This window comes from Sminthopsis crassicaudata, chromosome 2, assembly GCF_048593235.1.
Source record: "Sminthopsis crassicaudata isolate SCR6 chromosome 2, ASM4859323v1, whole genome shotgun sequence".
NCBI lineage: Eukaryota > Metazoa > Chordata > Mammalia > Dasyuromorphia > Dasyuridae > Sminthopsis > Sminthopsis crassicaudata.
The window spans coordinates 370043554-370060974 of record NC_133618.1 but is presented as its reverse complement, the minus strand read 5'-3'; the positions used below and the strand labels follow the sequence as shown (position 1 = coordinate 370060974).

At 31.5% G+C, this 17421-nt stretch overlaps 1 protein-coding gene across 28 annotated transcripts in view; it reads left to right on the top strand.

Annotated features, from left to right (window-relative positions):
* Positions 1-17421, top strand: part of LOC141556660 (kinesin light chain 1) — a 65130-nt gene that overhangs the window by 28859 nt on the left and 18850 nt on the right. For 6 of the 28 annotated variants that reach the window (XM_074291144.1, XM_074291148.1, XM_074291143.1 and 3 more), the window contains exons 10-14: positions 738-787; positions 871-938; positions 8351-8459; positions 10264-10425; positions 16560-16690. In XM_074291144.1, the coding sequence (XP_074147245.1) occupies positions 738-787; positions 871-938; positions 8351-8459; positions 10264-10425; positions 16560-16690 (520 nt within the window). Of the gene's footprint in view, positions 1-737; positions 788-870; positions 939-8350; positions 8460-10263; positions 10426-12435; positions 13611-14301; positions 14353-15076; positions 15691-16559; positions 16691-17421 lie in introns of those variants that run through there. The other 22 variants (XM_074291146.1, XM_074291149.1, XM_074291142.1 and 19 more) reach the window with 17 other exon arrangements.

The following is a 17421-nucleotide window of genomic DNA, read 5'->3' as shown; positions in this document are numbered from 1 at the left end:
AAATTACTGGATATGTAGTCTCAAAGTATTGGCATTTCAATCCCAGCTCTGCCATTTACTACCAGTGACCTTTAATTTCTGTTTCAGCTTTCCTCTTCTATTAAATGAGAGGGTTTGGTTAGCTATATCTTAAGGTGTATTTCTTTAATTATGTGATCCTCTCATTCAGAATTCTGATTACAAGCTGGCAGACTTTAAAATGTCAACTTTTGTAATAAGGAGTCCATAGAAACAGTTTATTAATCAAGAATTTGTTAAGCGCTTACTATGTGCTGGGTTCTGTGGCTATACTGACAAATGAAGCCACTTCTATCCTAAGTCTAAATCAGTTAGGGGAGAATACACTATGTAAACAAGGATATGCAAAATGTGTCCCAAATAAAGATGAGATAAATTTTAGGGTAAAAGGAGCAAAGAAGGTTTTATGTAGAATGTGTTATTTATACAGTGTTTTTAAGAAAATAAAGGATTCCCAAAAGGCAGAAATGAGTAATTATGATTATTAATCACTTATTTTACCACCAGTTTCTATTTTTTCCTCTCTCCCTACCTCATAGGGATGTTATGAGAAAATTGCTTTGTAATAAATCTTAAAGTATAATATAAAGTTGACTAGTTATTTATGCTTGTTGTCTATCTGTTCCCTCATAAAAAAAGAATGCCTTTTGAAGTCATTATAATATTATTAAATTGTTCTCTGTTGTGTTTAGTTAATGTCTGATTTTCCTCTCCCTCAGATGAAAATAAACCCATTTGGATGCATGCTGAGGAGAGAGAAGAATGCAAAGTAAGTTTATAACATTTTTTGAGATTGTTCAAAATTTTCTTTGCGTGAGTTCAAGATTAATTGTTATATCATTTCTAATTTAGGGAAAACAAAAGGATGGGACATCTTTTGGGGAGTATGGTGGCTGGTACAAAGCTTGCAAAGTTGATAGGTATGTGTGTTTTACATTAACTTATAATTGAAGTTATTGGAGATATTTCAAGTATTACACTTTAATCATCTCAAAGATTTTTTTTCTCAGCATTAAATTGGTAATTTGAAAGTGAAACAAACATAGATTGCCCAATATATACAGGACATTAGAAATGCAGAAACTTTTTTTTAAGTGATTCAATCCTTGAATTTTTTTTTTTTTTGATGGGGGGGGGGAATAAAACGTAATTGTAGCGTGAGGATCTCCTCTAAAAATCAATTTCAAGTATTCTGTGGATCTGTTTTTATTCAAAACTATGGTTCATTGCTTCCATAAATGAGTTTGTTCTTACTAGTTATCTAGAGTTCTAGTAGTTCAAAGAAAAAGCATTTTATGAATTCAAATTGTAAACATTGGAGTAATGATAATTTCAAATCCAGCACTATTGTGTAGTGATTTTAAAGTCTTCCCCCACAAAGGGTAAAAAAGCATGCTGATAGGTCTTTAGTGGCAGCTGACTTTGAGCCATGATACTCAATTTAGAAAAAAAGCAAAGTACTCCCAGCCTAAATTTGTCTCTGTTTAACCAACAAGATTCTTAAAGCTATTTTTGTGTCATGAAGCCTGTTGGTTGTCTCATGATGTTTTTAAATGCTTACAATAAAATATATAGAATTATAACAAACTTTATATAGATGTATGTTTATTAAAATAAATTATTTTCAAAAGCAGTTTTGCAGATCCCAGGTTAAAACATCCTTTGTAACCTCTTTCTCTGCTACTGAGATCATACTGTTTTATACCAAATTATTGATAGAGGATTAGCATTTTCTAACCAAGGCTTGGTGTCTAAATAAATTTAACCCAGAACAAATAGAAAGCAAAAGAGTCATCTTTTTGGCTGAAATTTTTCCTTTTTTTTAATTCATGTTAGCAACAAAACCCTCTAGTTTTGGTGCTATATTTTGGATATCTAAAATCCTTTGCAGCACCTACAAGAATAATACAAAGTAGAAAATTACATGCCATAAAATACTCAGAAAGTTTAAGTTGAGGAGATTGCATAGGGAAGGTGGCATCTGAGCTAAGCATTGTACATAAATTATAGTATCAGATTTATACTTTAGTTAGTTTAATCCTTTACTTTTGTAGAGGAGGAATTCTAGAAGAGATTAAGTGACTTGTTCTTAATAGATAGTAAATGGCAAAGCCAGGATTTAAAACTTCCTGTGATTCTAAAGACAACTTTTTTCCATTGTACCACACTACTTCCTGAGAAATAAAAATGTCAGGAATGAGGAGGGTATTTATTTTAGGCATAGGATACAGGAAACAGTATTTGAGTGTTTAGGAAATAGCTGGTAGCATAATTTGACTGGGAAGAAGAGTATATGAGATAATATAATATGGAGTGATGCTAGAAAAAGTGTATTGAGACAAACTTGTAGTTTGGGTTAAAGAATTTTTATTTTATTGTAGAGGCATTAGTAAGTGAAGACTTTTTGTACAGGGAACATGGAATTAAATCTTTGCCCCAGGAAGATTATTTTGGCAACTTTGGAAAAGGTAGATTAGAGCAAAGCTTCTTAAACTGTGTTACAATCCCATATGAGGTCTCATACCTGAAAATGTGTGTATGGGTCATAGACTTATGATTTATTATGAGTAAATACTTGATTTGCATACCTTTTTTACATACTTACCTACCTGGGGTTGCAGAAAAATTTCTTGGGTGAAAAAGGGTCTTGAATAGAGAAAGTTTAAGAAGCCCTGCATTAGAGAGATGAGAGACTAGAAGTAGGGAGAAGAATTAGATTTTTTCAATAGTATCCAGGTGAGAGTTATTGAGGATATGAAATATATAATGTTCTGGTTAGCTTTCTGGAGGTCTTGGAACCAGCCTTCGCTTTAGCAGAGTAATCACCATGAGAATAGTCAGGGATAAAGTCCAAAATCTTTATTAGCTCCTTCACAGTCTGTCTCCTTCACCTGGGGCTCAGGCTAGCTTTCTGGAGGCCCTCTGAAATGGGTCTTGATTTCAGTGGAGGAAATGCAGAACCACCATGAAGCTATTGAAGATGGAATGAATCTTTCAGTCCTTGTTGGCTCTTACATACTCTATTACATCATCATAGGTGTCAATCTAGAATAGGTGTCACCTGTTCTAGGGGTCAACTTGTAGAACTATACTAAGTACTAAGTACATGTAAACTAGAGAATCATTATCTTAATTCCTGAGTTAACATCTTGTTTCAAGTATACTTCTCCAGAGTTCTGCCCTTTACAGAAGTAGGTTAATGGAAGTATGAGTAGAGAAAAGGGGAGAGTGAGTAAGTGGAAATACAGATCTTGATAAACTGATTGGATATGGACAGGTCAATAGAAGAAACAAAATCAGAGATCTCAGATTTTAGATCTTGAGGGACCAACAAGACGACAATGGTGCCATTGGCAGAAATAAAGAAATTTGTTAGAGTAAAATTTAGTGGGGGGAAGGAGTTGGTAAATTGGTTTTAGACAATGAATTTGAAAAACTAGAGATGAGATATTCATCAGGTAATTGAGATTCCATAATATGGGAGTTGAGGAGAGATTAGGGTTAGATATAAAGCTTTTGGAGTCATCTGTATAGATGTGACTCCTCATGGAACAGATGAAAGCAAAGAGAAGGAAAAAGTATCTTGAGGGATATACTTAGACTAAGGGGCAGGAGATGAGTCAGTATGGGAGTCTAAAGAAGACATATATAGTGAAATAAGAAAGAGGAGAACTAAGAGAATCAGTGATGGAATGTATAGTGTTAAAAATTTTAGAAATGTTATGAAAGGTTGAGAACTGACATCATTGGATTTAGCAATTAAGATATAATTGGCAATATTCAAAAGTAGTTTCAGGATACTGTTGTCCTTAGAAGCCAGATTTCAAGGGATGAAGGAATGAATAAGTGAAGAAGCAGAAACAGTGAATATAACAGATTTTTCATAGAAGTTTAGCAGTGAAAGTTAGAAAGAGATGTATGAAACTTGATGGGATAACACAGGCAATTTGGTGGTGGTGGTGGTTTTAATGAATTATAATTTTTTTAAAAAATTTTTTTTTTGAGGCTGGGGTTAAGTGACTTGCCCAGGGTCACACAGCTAGGAAGTGTTAAGTCTCTGAGACCAGATTTGAACTCGGGCCCTCCTGAATTCAGGACTGGTGCTCTATCCACTGTGCCACCTAGCTGCCCCTATAAATTATAAATTAATAAACCTCAGACAAAAAAAAGCATCATGAAGTTCAGCAAGTTTGTTAATCATAGCCAAGTTCAAATAAATATGCTGAGAAAAGAAACGTTTGAAAGCCTAAATTTGTTATAATGTATATATTGACAAATTATAAGCAAAGAAACAAAAAACTTCTTTATCCTTCCGTTTTTTTCTGAAATTTTGTTATCTTTACACATATTTTTTGTGTAGTTGAAGTCATTGTATGTCTTCCATGTTTCTTTTTATCCCTTCATTTATTTTTTCTTATTTCCTTGTATTTATTTTTGTTTATAACTTTCGTCATGTCATATCATTACACATATTATTCAGCAATTACTGAATATGATAGCTTGTGCCCAAATTATGCTATTTTGTTGTTTTTAGGCTTGTTTGTGAAGCATTTGGAGTTAAATGACTTGCCCAGGGCCATTTTTGAATCCCTTGCTGCCTGCAGCTCATCTTCATATGAATGTTCCCTCACCAATCAAAACTTGCCAAATCTAAAATGGAATTTATCATTCTTTTTAAACTCACTCCTAATTACTGTTTATTTTACTAAGGTTCATTGCTCAGTCATCCTTGACTCTCTGATCTCCTTCCCACTGTATTCATTTGCCAAGTCTTAGTAGTTGTGTTTCCTCATCATCTCTTTATAACCTTTCCTTTCTCTTCACTCATATGACTATCATTCTTATTGTCATCTTTTAACTAGATTATTGTCATTTGCTTAAACAGTTAAAATAATATTCATAAAATATAGGCCTTACTATGTGAATACCCTTGTTTTTACTAAAGCATTAAATGTAATCTTCTCAGCTTGGCATTTAAAGGTCTCATCTACCTTTCCAAACATTTCTTTTATGCCTATATCACATCTGTCTTCTAGCTAATCTGGATTACTCTCCCAAATTCAACACTCCAGCTCTTATCACTGCATTTATACTATAGTATCCATTGTCTACAGTGTATTCTTTTCTCAGTTTTGCCTCCTAGAATGCCTAATTTCCTTCATGGCTCATTCAAGATACTATTTTTTAAACAAAAATTTTTCTGAGCCCCAAGTTGTTTCAGTGTTCTGCCAAATTTTCCTGTGTTTGTGTTGAATCTCCTGAAGTAGAATGTATAAACTTCTTGTATACTTTGTTTTTATATACTTTTTTGTGCCCCTCTCCCCACTACTTCCATTCATTATTTTACAGCCATCACTCATCAGCCTTTCCTTTGAGCTTTGCTATATCCACATTTTTTTTTCATCCAATCTTGGTCCATTTTAACAGTATTTGACAGTTTCTAAGTCATTCTCCCGCCTTTCTCAAGAATTTAACCTAGCGCATAATTTTCTTGTCTATCCCAAATCTTTCCCTAATGGGGAACATTTAAAATATACATTTTGATGTCCCTTTGGATACTCAAATATCCTAATTCCTTGTTCTCTTTAAATCATTTGACCTATCCTATGCTCTATCTCAGCTAAATAAAGGGGACAGTCATGTATTTGATCTCTCTGTCACTCACAAGTGTTTTACATTCATTGTCAAAAACTGAAATTTTAAAAAACTAAATTGATAACCTCTAATACTTTTCTCTCTTCTTATATCACCCTTCCTAAAATGATTTTTTAAATCTTCATTGTGACCCCCCAAATTCTTTTATTTTTTTATTGTCGTAAGTTTATTTTTAATACACACTACTTTATGAATCATGTTGGGAGAGAAAAATCAGGGCAATGGGAAAAAACATGGGGAGAGAGAGAAAAAAACAAAAACAGAAAAAAGTGAACATAGCATGTGTTGATTTACTTCAGTTTCCTTAGTTCCTTTTTTCTGGATGCAGATCGCATTTTCTGTCCAAAGTCTTATGGGATTGCTTTGGATCAGTGAACCACTGAGAAGAACTACACCTTTCATAGTTGATCATCACACAATTTTGCTGTTACTGTATACAATGTTTTCCTGGTTCTGCTTGTTTCATTCAGCATCAATTCATGTAAATCCTTCCAGGCCTTTCTATAATCAGCTTGTTCCTCATTTTTTATAGAACAATAATATTCCATTATCTTCGTGTACCACAACTTGTTCAGCTATTCCCCAGTTGATAGACATCCACTCCTTTTCCAATTCTTTGCAACTACAAAAAGAGCTGCTATAAAATTTTTGCACATGTGGATCCTTTTCCCTTTTTTGTAATTTCCATGAGATACAGAGCCAGTAATGACACTGCTGGTTCAAAGAGTATGCACAATTTAATAGCCTTTTGGGCATAGTTCCAGATTGCTCTCCAGAATGATTGAATTTTTTGTGACCCCCAATTTCACCGTCTCCAGCTTTTTATTTACCACTTTATTTTCAAAGTTCCCCTTATCCTATTAATGCTAAATAAAAAAAGTTTATATTTTATCCTTCAACTAAGTGGCCCAGTGGATAAAAGTACTGGACCTAAAATCTGGAAGACTCATCTTCCTGAATTCCAATCTGCCTTTAGGCACTTACAAGGTATGTGACTTTGATCAAATCATTTCACTTTGTTTGCCTCATCTATGAAATAAGCTGGAGAAAATGACAAACCACTCCATTATCTTTGACAAGAAAATCCTGAATAGTGTCACAAAGAATTAGATACAACTGGGAATGACTGAACAAAACAAAAATATTTTATTCTAGAAGCAACAGGAAGCCATTAGACGTTTTTAAGTTGGAGAATGACATGGTCAGATCTCACTTGAGGAAAATTACTTGGGCAGCAATGTAGGGAATGTGTATGGATATAGCCCTAGTCTTTCTCCTGATCTCCAATCTTTCATCATAAACTATCTGTTGAACATTTCAAATTGATATCTAGGTATCTTGTCCAAAACAGAACTCATTACTTTTCCTCTAAACTCGTCTTTCTCTTCTGGATTTTCCTATTTCTGCCAAATGTAATACCATACCAACCCTATTATCATCCATGATTATTCACTCACTCGCCCCCATGTGTCCAGTGGATTCCAAATTCTATTATTTTTTCCCTTTGACAGAATTTTTTGGATATACCTCCTTTTTATTCATAAAACTACTACTTTCGCTCAGATCTTCATGTTTTTTCACTTTATTACTGTAGCTCCTAATTATTAGTCTTCATATTCATTCTTATTTGGGCCCCATAATTGCATAAGATAAGTAGATAAGAATAAGTAATATTCAACAGCTGATGAAATATAGGCTGAGAAAGAGTAAGGGATATGAGTATGATTATACATCCTTAGTGATAGAATAAAGATCCTAACTCAGATATGTTGTTCAAAGTTGGGCATTCTTTTCATTGTATTATACCTGCTCTTGATTTCTCAGTTACGCTTTTATTTTGGGGTTAATGGTAGAATATGAAAATTTCCTTGTGTTATAAACATGTATTGTTTTATTGCAGGGAAAAGAATTCTAGATCTTGGAAATTTTCTAGCCTCCTTACCTGTTCCTCTCTAGTTTCTTTAAAGATTCAATTCAAAAGTTATTTTTTACATAAAGCCTTTACTGATCTTCCTGAAACCCTGATCCTCGTCCCCATACCTATTAATGGCTTAACTTTTCAAATGGCCTATTTTGTGTTTATTTCACATATGTACATTGTAGAGTGTATACAACATATATGTTTATATGCATAAACATAAGTTATTGTCTTCCTGACATAAGCCTTGAGTGCAAAAGCTATTTCATCTTTATCTTTTGAGTTTGTCTTCTACCTTCTTATCACATAGTAGGCACTTAAATGCTTCTTATATGATGGTCTGTTTCACATATTCTAGGTTTAATGTTTTTACTGAATTGATTTGACTTTTATGATCTTATATATAATTAAATCCAAGAAGTATTTTATGTCCAAAACTCTATGTGCTAAGTTATTCAAACATTAAATAATAGTGTTTGCATTTTGATTGTTTTGCCAACTATGAATTATTTATATACAATGCTGAGAAACATCTTCAAAAAAAATTAAATATGTGAATGTATGGCCCATAATTTAGATCACAAATAGATTTGAGTTTCTAGAGAAAGGTGAAATTTCCAAAAATCTTTACCAATTTTCAAATAATCTAGAAATATAATTTTAGTAGTTTGCAAATTAAATTTTGTATGTATTTTAGAACTATATTTTGGAACTTATATTTTAGTTTCTATTCTAAATCTCTGAAACAATTTTCTACAGTCCAACTGTGACAACTACTTTAAAGAACCTTGGAGCACTTTATAGACGTCAAGGCAAGTTTGAAGCTGCTGAAACATTAGAGGAAGCAGCCATGAGGTCTCGAAAACAGGTAAGTTTAAAATCCCCCATGTTCTTCGTTTTTATGTTCATCAAACTTTTAATGTAGTTGGGATAGTAGATAGAGCACTGGACCCTGGAAGATGAAAGTTTAAATTCAGCTTCAGACTAGCCATGCAAATCACTTAACCTTTGGTTACCAAAGTTTCTTGATTTGTAAAATTGGGATGATACTCCCACCTCACAGGGTCATTGTGAGGATCAGATGAAATAGTACTTATAAAGTACTTGGCAGATCTAAATCATTTATTATTATCATCATTTATTATTATTATATTTTCTGAATGTTCTATTTAGAAAAAATTATAAAAGTAAAATGTCTATTGTTGGATTATTGGTTTTTATAATTAAAATCTTCATTTTATATTGAGGCTTATTTCTGGATTGTTCTGGCATCCAATTCTCTTTCAAACATACTTAGAAGGAAGAAAGTCACTCATTGAATTAGATATGATGAGATATTTAGTTATAAATATCCTGATTTTCCTTTCTTTTTTTTAAATTGCCAAAGTTCTACAGAATTTTCAAATTCCTTATAGAAGGAATAATCTGAGGTAAAATTGCCTTAGAAGCAAGTGGGTTAATTTATGCTATAAATAATATGATAAAGTAAACAGTGCACTGGACCTGTGTTCTGGTGTCACACAGTATTGGGTATTTTACAATAACCTTTTACAAGTCATCTTAACATTGTCTCTTTCCTTTATGAAATGGGAAGATCTCTTCTGCCTCTGATTTTCAATGATGTGTTTCCATAATTTATGAATTGTGTTAAAATTATTAGTTATATCATCCATTAAACCTAGCATTTAATAAATATTTGTTATTAAATGCCAGCATATTAAAACAACCATTCTTGTTATTTGTGAGATGAATCAAAAAAGGTATACAATAGATTGTAATTCTCAATCATTTTTAAATTGAGATTTTTTTTGTTTTTATATTGCCTTTGATTCCTAATACATTCTTTTCTTGTTAGTAGAATATTTAGAGAAATAAGTAGACATTATGTCACTTGTCCTTTATAATAAAGCAAATCATTAAAATAGATAAGTAATCATATTTTATATAAGCTTTTTTGAATTAAATTCCCTTTTAAACCTAAAATAATACCATACATACTAGTTAATTAAAATTCCATTAAAAATTATCACATGTAAAATGAACATTTTAGCATTATGTTGCTTACAAAAAATTGAAGTTATAAAATTGCTATTAATTGAAATGTAGATATGCATTCATTTTACCTTTATTTTAGTAGTATAGTTCCTTCTTTGACAATTTATATAAATAAATATTATATATAATAAAAATGCATAAATATTGTAATATATATGATTTAATAATATAATATGAATAGAAATAATATATAAATCGAATTAACTAGGTATAAGTGGTACATAAATGATAAAGTTGATAGATGACATATCTAGAGCTCTCAATAGTTAATGCTTCATATTCATTCATTGAGTCTTATAACTGAGATGAGTAGAAGTACAAATAATGTTATAGAAAGATATTGAAATAGAGGGTCAGAGAATTTAGAGACCTTGTCCAAGTTATACATTTCTATTAACAGAATAAGTATCCTAAATCCAGGCCAGAGTCAAATGTTCATTTCATTCTGTTCATTTCACCTGTCTTTGATTTTCATCACCTCTGATTTCTGAGTTATGCTTTAATGTAGGGTTAATGGTAATTTAATTATGTATTATAGAAGTTCTAGATTTTGGAAATTTTCCAGTACAATTTTAGTGCTGAAATGTAAATCCTTTTTCCCCTTGCCTGGCTCATAGGGTCTTGACAATGTTCACAAACAGAGAGTAGCTGAAGTGCTAAATGACCCTGAGAGCATAGAAAAAAGAAGAAGCCGAGAAAGTCTCAATGTTGATGTGGTAAAGTACGAGAGTGGTCCTGATGGAGGGGAGGAAGTGAGTATGAGCGTAGAATGGAATGGGGTAAGTACAGTACACAGTTTACAAGTATAATGTAGGCAGTTAAGCTGCTATAACAAAATCTGCTTTCTTTGTAGTTCTCTTTCCATTAGCATTTTTTCCAATAGTTTTTCTAGTTCATTTATTTTGGATTTAGTCATTGTTAAAATCAAAGGAGAATTAAGAAAAATTAAAGTCTTCCTTTTGCTAATTAACTTTTGTTATTATTTCAATTTGTTATTCATTTAAACCAGTTTGAAATGATAATTTTGTTTTTAGGAATTGAAAGCTTGGGCTTAACTATGAGTAGTTAAATGCTGATTGAGTGTCCTGGTTATTTAGAACAGAATCCATAAAATATAGGTTCATTTTAGTATTAGGAGTTGTAAGTTTGCTTTTATTTGCTCATTTTTATCACTATCTTCAGTATTTTTATTTCACTGCTTATTCTGCTATGAATTTTGTTCAATTGAATCTTTACATTAAAGAAAAATCAATTCATAAATTAAATTGTACAAATGACTGCTTTTTCTTTATACATGTTTTCAATCTAAAAATACTGTTCATCTTTCTCCATTTTAGAGAGACAGATATCCAGAAGGGTGCATTTATATCATGTAAAGAGTTGTATTCACATTAACTCATTTAATCCAAATGCCAATTCCTATAGGAAAAAAGTATTGTGATGCCATAGTTTTAGTTTTAGTTTTTTAATAGAGTTAGTTTTAGTTTTTTAGCAATCAGATTTCTAAAAACTCAAGACTTGAATGTCTGAAATGAATCTTATATGCTGAGTATGAAGAAACTATTAACATATTTGGAACCCTTAATATCTATGAAAAGCATTATATTACTTGAAATTCATTTTATCCTTTTACACTACAGGTCTGTATTCTAAAAAGAAGCCAGATGTGGCTTTTCATATGCTTCTTATCTATAGAATGTTTATGATAGCAGTTTTAAGTTATATCTAGCTGTTTTTGAGTTTATTTGCATCAGGAGGTAATGTTTCATTGTAGGATTTGCTAGAATGTGTCCAATTGTTGTCTTGAAGAAAAGCTTCATTGTAATGCCAAGAACTTTGCATATTCAAGAAAAGGGGTGCAGTTTAGTTAACTGCAGTTCTGTAAAAAAGTTTTTGCCACATTGGTTTAGTGATGGATTTCTAACCATTTTTTCTTTTGATTTTAGCATATTAATTTGTTTACTATATGATTCCATTTATTTATAAGGATATTATGTATCTAAGGCATTTTGATAGAGATTATTCTAAAGGACATTTTCATAAAATCCATCATGTAGAAATTGCAGGGTGAATTTTCTCATCATTGTGCTTGGCTGGCATTTCCTTGGCATTGTTTTTCTCAGTGCCAAGACAATCAATCAGCATCCATTTTGATACCCTCACATCTGTCATAGAGTGGCCCCAAAAGAAAATATTTGAGTAGTTTTTAAATATTGTCCACTTGCTATTGGAACTGTGTACTGTACTCTTCCCTATAATATGCTGTTTTATTTGCATGCCTTTCTATACTAGGAATAAATAAGATTCTTTTTTGCTTAATAAAAGTTATGCGTGTAGATTTTAATATTCTTCATAGAAGTTCTTAACTCTTGAAACGGTATTTCTAGGTCATATATTAGACTGAAAATGAGCTGATAAAGTTACTGATAATTTTAAGACTGGAAATTACTTAACTTAGGAGAGTTGATTTCATTATTTCTATGAATAGTTATCATCATTATCGCTATTTTTGCATAATGGGATCTTTCCTTACTGGAGGAGCAGGCTACAATATCTTGCCTGTCAGTTGGGATTTCAGGCTGAAATTATACATAATAATGTTATCCTTATAATTTTCAGATGAGTAAAGAATGGTTATCTTCTTAAATGGATTCCTATTTTCTTCCTAATTCTTTTCAAATCTTTTCATTCTACAACTTAGGACCATTGGCAGTACTATATTTGGGTATTATTTTGTCCTCTCTGTAAACTCCTCTTATCAGAAACTAATACAATGTTTTTCTTTTCAGAGGCAATATTCTTGACCCTTTATTCTCTAAGTGGACCAACAGCTTTGATAAAATACATTCCAGGTGCATTGTGCTTTGGGTTAATTCACTTTAAGTTGCAGTAAATACCATCATGTTACTTTAAGATTTCACTATATAAACTTGATTATTATTGTCCACTTGGTCGATCATATTTTGACAACATGGCTCCTCCACCAGTAAAGGTGATAAGTGATGAGTTGTGAGACCAGAATATGGTAGGAAATAATGGGATATTTTAAGCCTTTAATAATATATGTAAAATTTTGAGCCCACATATGTTATTATTCAGACAAAATGCAAATAAATGGCTTATGTATGGTCAAAGAATGGAAATTAGAACATAAAATAAATATATGTACATGAGTACTCTTTGATTGCATCTGCTTACATAGAGATGTATTATAAACCCACATTTTTAACATTGTAATAATAATTCCTTTGTTTAAGAAGACGTATAGCTTATTCTGTGAGATTTTAAGTTCTAAGTAAATCTCATTATTGAGTTGGGGGGGAAAGATGCTTGAACTTGAGATTATAATTCTTTGCTTATTTAATATGTAATTTGCTTGAAAAAAGTTCTGAAAGGCAATCATTTAAAAAGATAGGTTTATTTTGCTTTTTCATTGTCCCTTGTTTCTGATCCTCTCAGAGTAGTATATAAATAAATATTCTTGATTACAGTTACTTTTAAACTTTATTTCTGGAAAGATGTTTCACATAAAATGTGAATGTGCTTGCAGACCTTTATGTGTACAAGTAATAATGGAGCAATCTTTTTGGGATGGCTTATGAATAAAATTTAGTGATCATGTTTAAAGCTTACTATTCCATGAATATTAGTAAAATAATTACAGTTGAACATATTGAATTTTACATATCATATTCTATGTAAATTAAAAGTGTTGTCTTTCATCTAGCTATCAGAAATGGAAATTAAGAACCCACAATTTCCTATTTCTATTTCCTCTCTAACTATCTCTTTGTAGGTAGGGGTAGCACCTAAAAATAAAATTTAGTAAGATATATCCTAGTAACCAGTATGCTCTGGGACTTCTTTCTGATTAAAGAGTTCTGGCTAATAGAGTTCCCTTGTTTTATTAATTTTCTAGGTAGAGGAAAGACAACATTTCTAGAGTTTTTATTTAGAATTCAAGGTATTTGATTGTAATTATTTTTAAGGTGTTCATTGACAATGACAACATTAGACACATAGAATTTAACTTTATAAATATAAATGTATTTATAATGTATACCTATGTGTATATATAGCATTTTATGTAGACTTATATACACACATGTTTGAGTCTATAATAATAGTTCACATTCCAGTAAGTGTTTTCAGTTTGCAAAGCACTTTCTGAAGGCTCTTCAGGACATTAGTCATAATTATGTTGTAACTAATGTGTCAATCAATAAACATTTCTTAAGCAATGAAATGCTAAATAAACTGTTTTGTTCCTTTACTATTAGCCTCAGGCACAAAGTGTCCCAGATATAAGCAACAACTTCATTAAAGGGTAGTTTATGAGAAAATGATGGGGGACATGTCAGCCAAGACTTAATGCGAGCCTTTTAGGTCAGCACTCTTTTAAACACCAAGTTCTTTTCTTCTAAATGGAGTGCTTTATACTATTGACTATCTAGTTATGAAAAGTTAGAAGCAGAACTACTTCATGGTTCAATTTTTTTTAAAGGTGACTGAATTAGAATTAATATTGTTTATGTAATACTTTTAAATTATAGTAGAATTTTTCCCCTGAAGAACAGCAAGAGCTTTATTTATGTTTCTTGTCCTCCCAACATTCTTGGGGAGTTGGTAACAAGTTTTATTTTTCCATTTTAAAGATGAGGAAAATGAAGCTCGGGCTGGTTAAATGACTTGCTCAACGTTCCATGGTGAGTCAGAGCTAGCAAATGAATTCAAGTCTCTTGACTCTGTCTAGGGCTTTTTTGCCCCTGACTGTTTTGTTCCATTATAGAGACCAATGACACATTTCTTCTTTTGGAAATTCTAATTTTATAGCTCATTTTATTTTATCAGTTCTGTGTTCATCTTTTAAAATGTTTTAAAATAATTTAAAAATATTCAGATCAATGGAACTTTGATTCCTAGAGTTGTCATTTTGCTTGTTAGTTTCTTAAGGAATATAAATGCTTTTCGTTTACAGAAAAAAAAAAAAAAATCCCCCTTGTTGCAATGAATAGCTAAGAAAATATTTCTGACAAAAGTTAAAAATTAAATGAGTGCTCCTTTCATATTTTTAGCTTTTTAAAATTTTTTAAATCGTAGGATTTTTCATTGCAGTCACTCTTTAAGTATGATCATGTGCAGAACTTTATTTTAAGAAAATTTTCTACATAGATTAAATGGATTTACTTTTATTTTAATATTAGGAGTTAATGGATTAAAAGTATAGACAATGGTTCATGCCTAGAATATCTAATATTAAAACATCAGTAATAGATAAAAGTAATTCCAAATATCTTTTTTTAAAAAAGAATTAAAGATTTTGTGACCTAGAAATACTGTAAACAAAGCTATTTTAAGTAGAAAACTTTTACAAACAAAATTTTTAAACAGTTTCATTCAGATTTTCTTTTCTTCATTTCTATCTAACAGGCCTAGATGCCTTTTGTGATTCTTATACTGTCTCCTGCATGACGGGCGTGCTCCATCGTCAAGCTTTAACTTCTCTCTTCAGTACTGACTGCTGTGCTTTTAGCAAACCTCTATGATTCTTGTCAGAGCTACACTTCTGTGTATACTGGCCCTTCCTTTCAGTGCTGTTGTTCTCTTTGGAGGTTTATTTCTGTACATGTGTAGCTTTACCAGATAGGTATTTAGTACTATAAAATGTGTTAATAAAACCATTTACTGTGTAACATGAGTTAAAAAAAAATAAGAACGACTAGCTGTTCACTATGAAAAAAAGGTAGTTAAAAGTATCACACAAAGTATTATTCAAATGGCATGATGGTGACCTTTTGAGAATTGCTAAACTGTAAAAGTAAGGCATGTGCTCCAAGTGCTTTAAATTGTATTTAGAGACCTATAACTTGGTTAACATCAATATGGAACTATGGATGTCTTCACTTATGATTATTCTAAAGTAGCATTGCTGTTTAGTCTTTGTGTGAAATTTTGGCAGATATGCTTTTCTCTACTAATCTTTAAGTGTTCAGTGATTTGTGTATCTTTGTCTTTCTAACTTCTAATAAACTCACTCCAACTGACCTACGTCTTGGTGTCTGTCTGCTTCATAGTATTCTTCCTTTCTTGCAAAACTGTATGGCTTCTAGAAGTAGTAGATAGTTACTGCTAAAACTTACTAAATGATTGATTTTGTGAATAAAAATCAAGTCTTTGCTATGTGGTTTTGATTTTTATACCTGAAAGGTAGAAATTTAATCAAGCAAAAATATTTAAATTGTGACTTCTAAAGCTGAACTCAGATTTGATCTTTCCATATTATATATGAAAGCTAATTTATTGGTCGTATCTAGAATGAGTCTTTTGGGGGACAATAGCATTTGTAATCTGTATTTAACAAAATCATTCTATGAGGTTCATTACATGAATATTCATGAGATTAGTATTTGGATTCGGATTGAAGTATTGGAAGTAATTTGTTTATATTGGGCTTAAATGTCTTAGGTGTTACATTGTTTGTTGAACCTAGTGACTACATTTTAATTAAAGTGGAATTTTAATGGTATTCCTAGAAGCTTCCTTATTTCTTTTATAATTTTTATGTATTGTCCTTTCTGTCTTAATACAGAAATGTCCTTAAATTTTCTCTTTAGATATCATTATTTTGGTGTGAATAAGCTTTTTTTTTTTTTTTTTATTTTTTGGTTACAAGTCTTTTCAGGATCATGGATTATTTTTAATCACTTAAATAGTTAGATTTGCCAGGCATTAAAAAGTCTACTTGCAAATGAAGTAAATCATTTAGAAAACTGACAGGAAATAGTGATCATTAACCTGCGACAACTAAGAACAGCTCAAGAATGGGGTGAAATATTTTCATTCAGCTTTAGCTGGGGAAGGCTTGGAAGGGTGGAACCCTTGGCAGCTTCACATTTGTTCACATCTTTTTCAGGATGGCACTGGATCTTTAAAGCGCAGTGGTTCCTTTAGCAAACTTCGAGCTTCAATTAGACGCAGCAGTGAGAAGCTGGTTAGAAAGCTGAAGGGAGGAAGTTCACGAGACAGTGAACCAAAGAATCCTGGGTAATTATGTTTTCCTAGCTATGCTGCTATTTGCCCCCTTTTATTCACCTTGTAAACTAAGCAGTGGCCAAGGTCCTTTTTTCTTGGTAGCTACAATTTTCTCACACATAAACTTCTGAAAAACATTCCATTTTAATATTGTGTTTCTTTATTGAAAGGTTTGATAGTTTTGACATCACCTATCCCTGTGTAGATTGAGAAATATTATTAAATTGATATCCTGCTTAAAATTTTGCCCAGTCAGGTGGTTAGAGAGAACAAGTCTTTGAAAGAGTGTTATACAAAAATAATTCTTCATCATATAAATTAAATATTTAAAGTAATATTCATGCCTTTTAGCTTGAAACAATGAAGTGTCATTTTAATATTAGGATATTTAAACTATTAAGTTTGATTATTTAGGAAACCCACTTCTTTAGATCATTGACATAATTTTGATGATAGTATATCTTCCCATATTTATTGTGATTTAATTAAAGCTGTTATGTAGCTATCTACTACCATATAGCAAATAATTGAACTTCCACTTTAAAAAGCAAGAGCACACACACAAAATGGATTCAGAAAGGAATAGGGTGGTGATGGTAGAGAGGGCTTATATTTTGACTTTAGGGTGGCATGCTAGAAAATTCTTCTCAGGGATCTAAAAACCAGAGATATTTGTTTCAAATGCATAATTAATATTAATACAGAAACATGCATTTCAGAGAATTTGATACAGTTGGAGGACA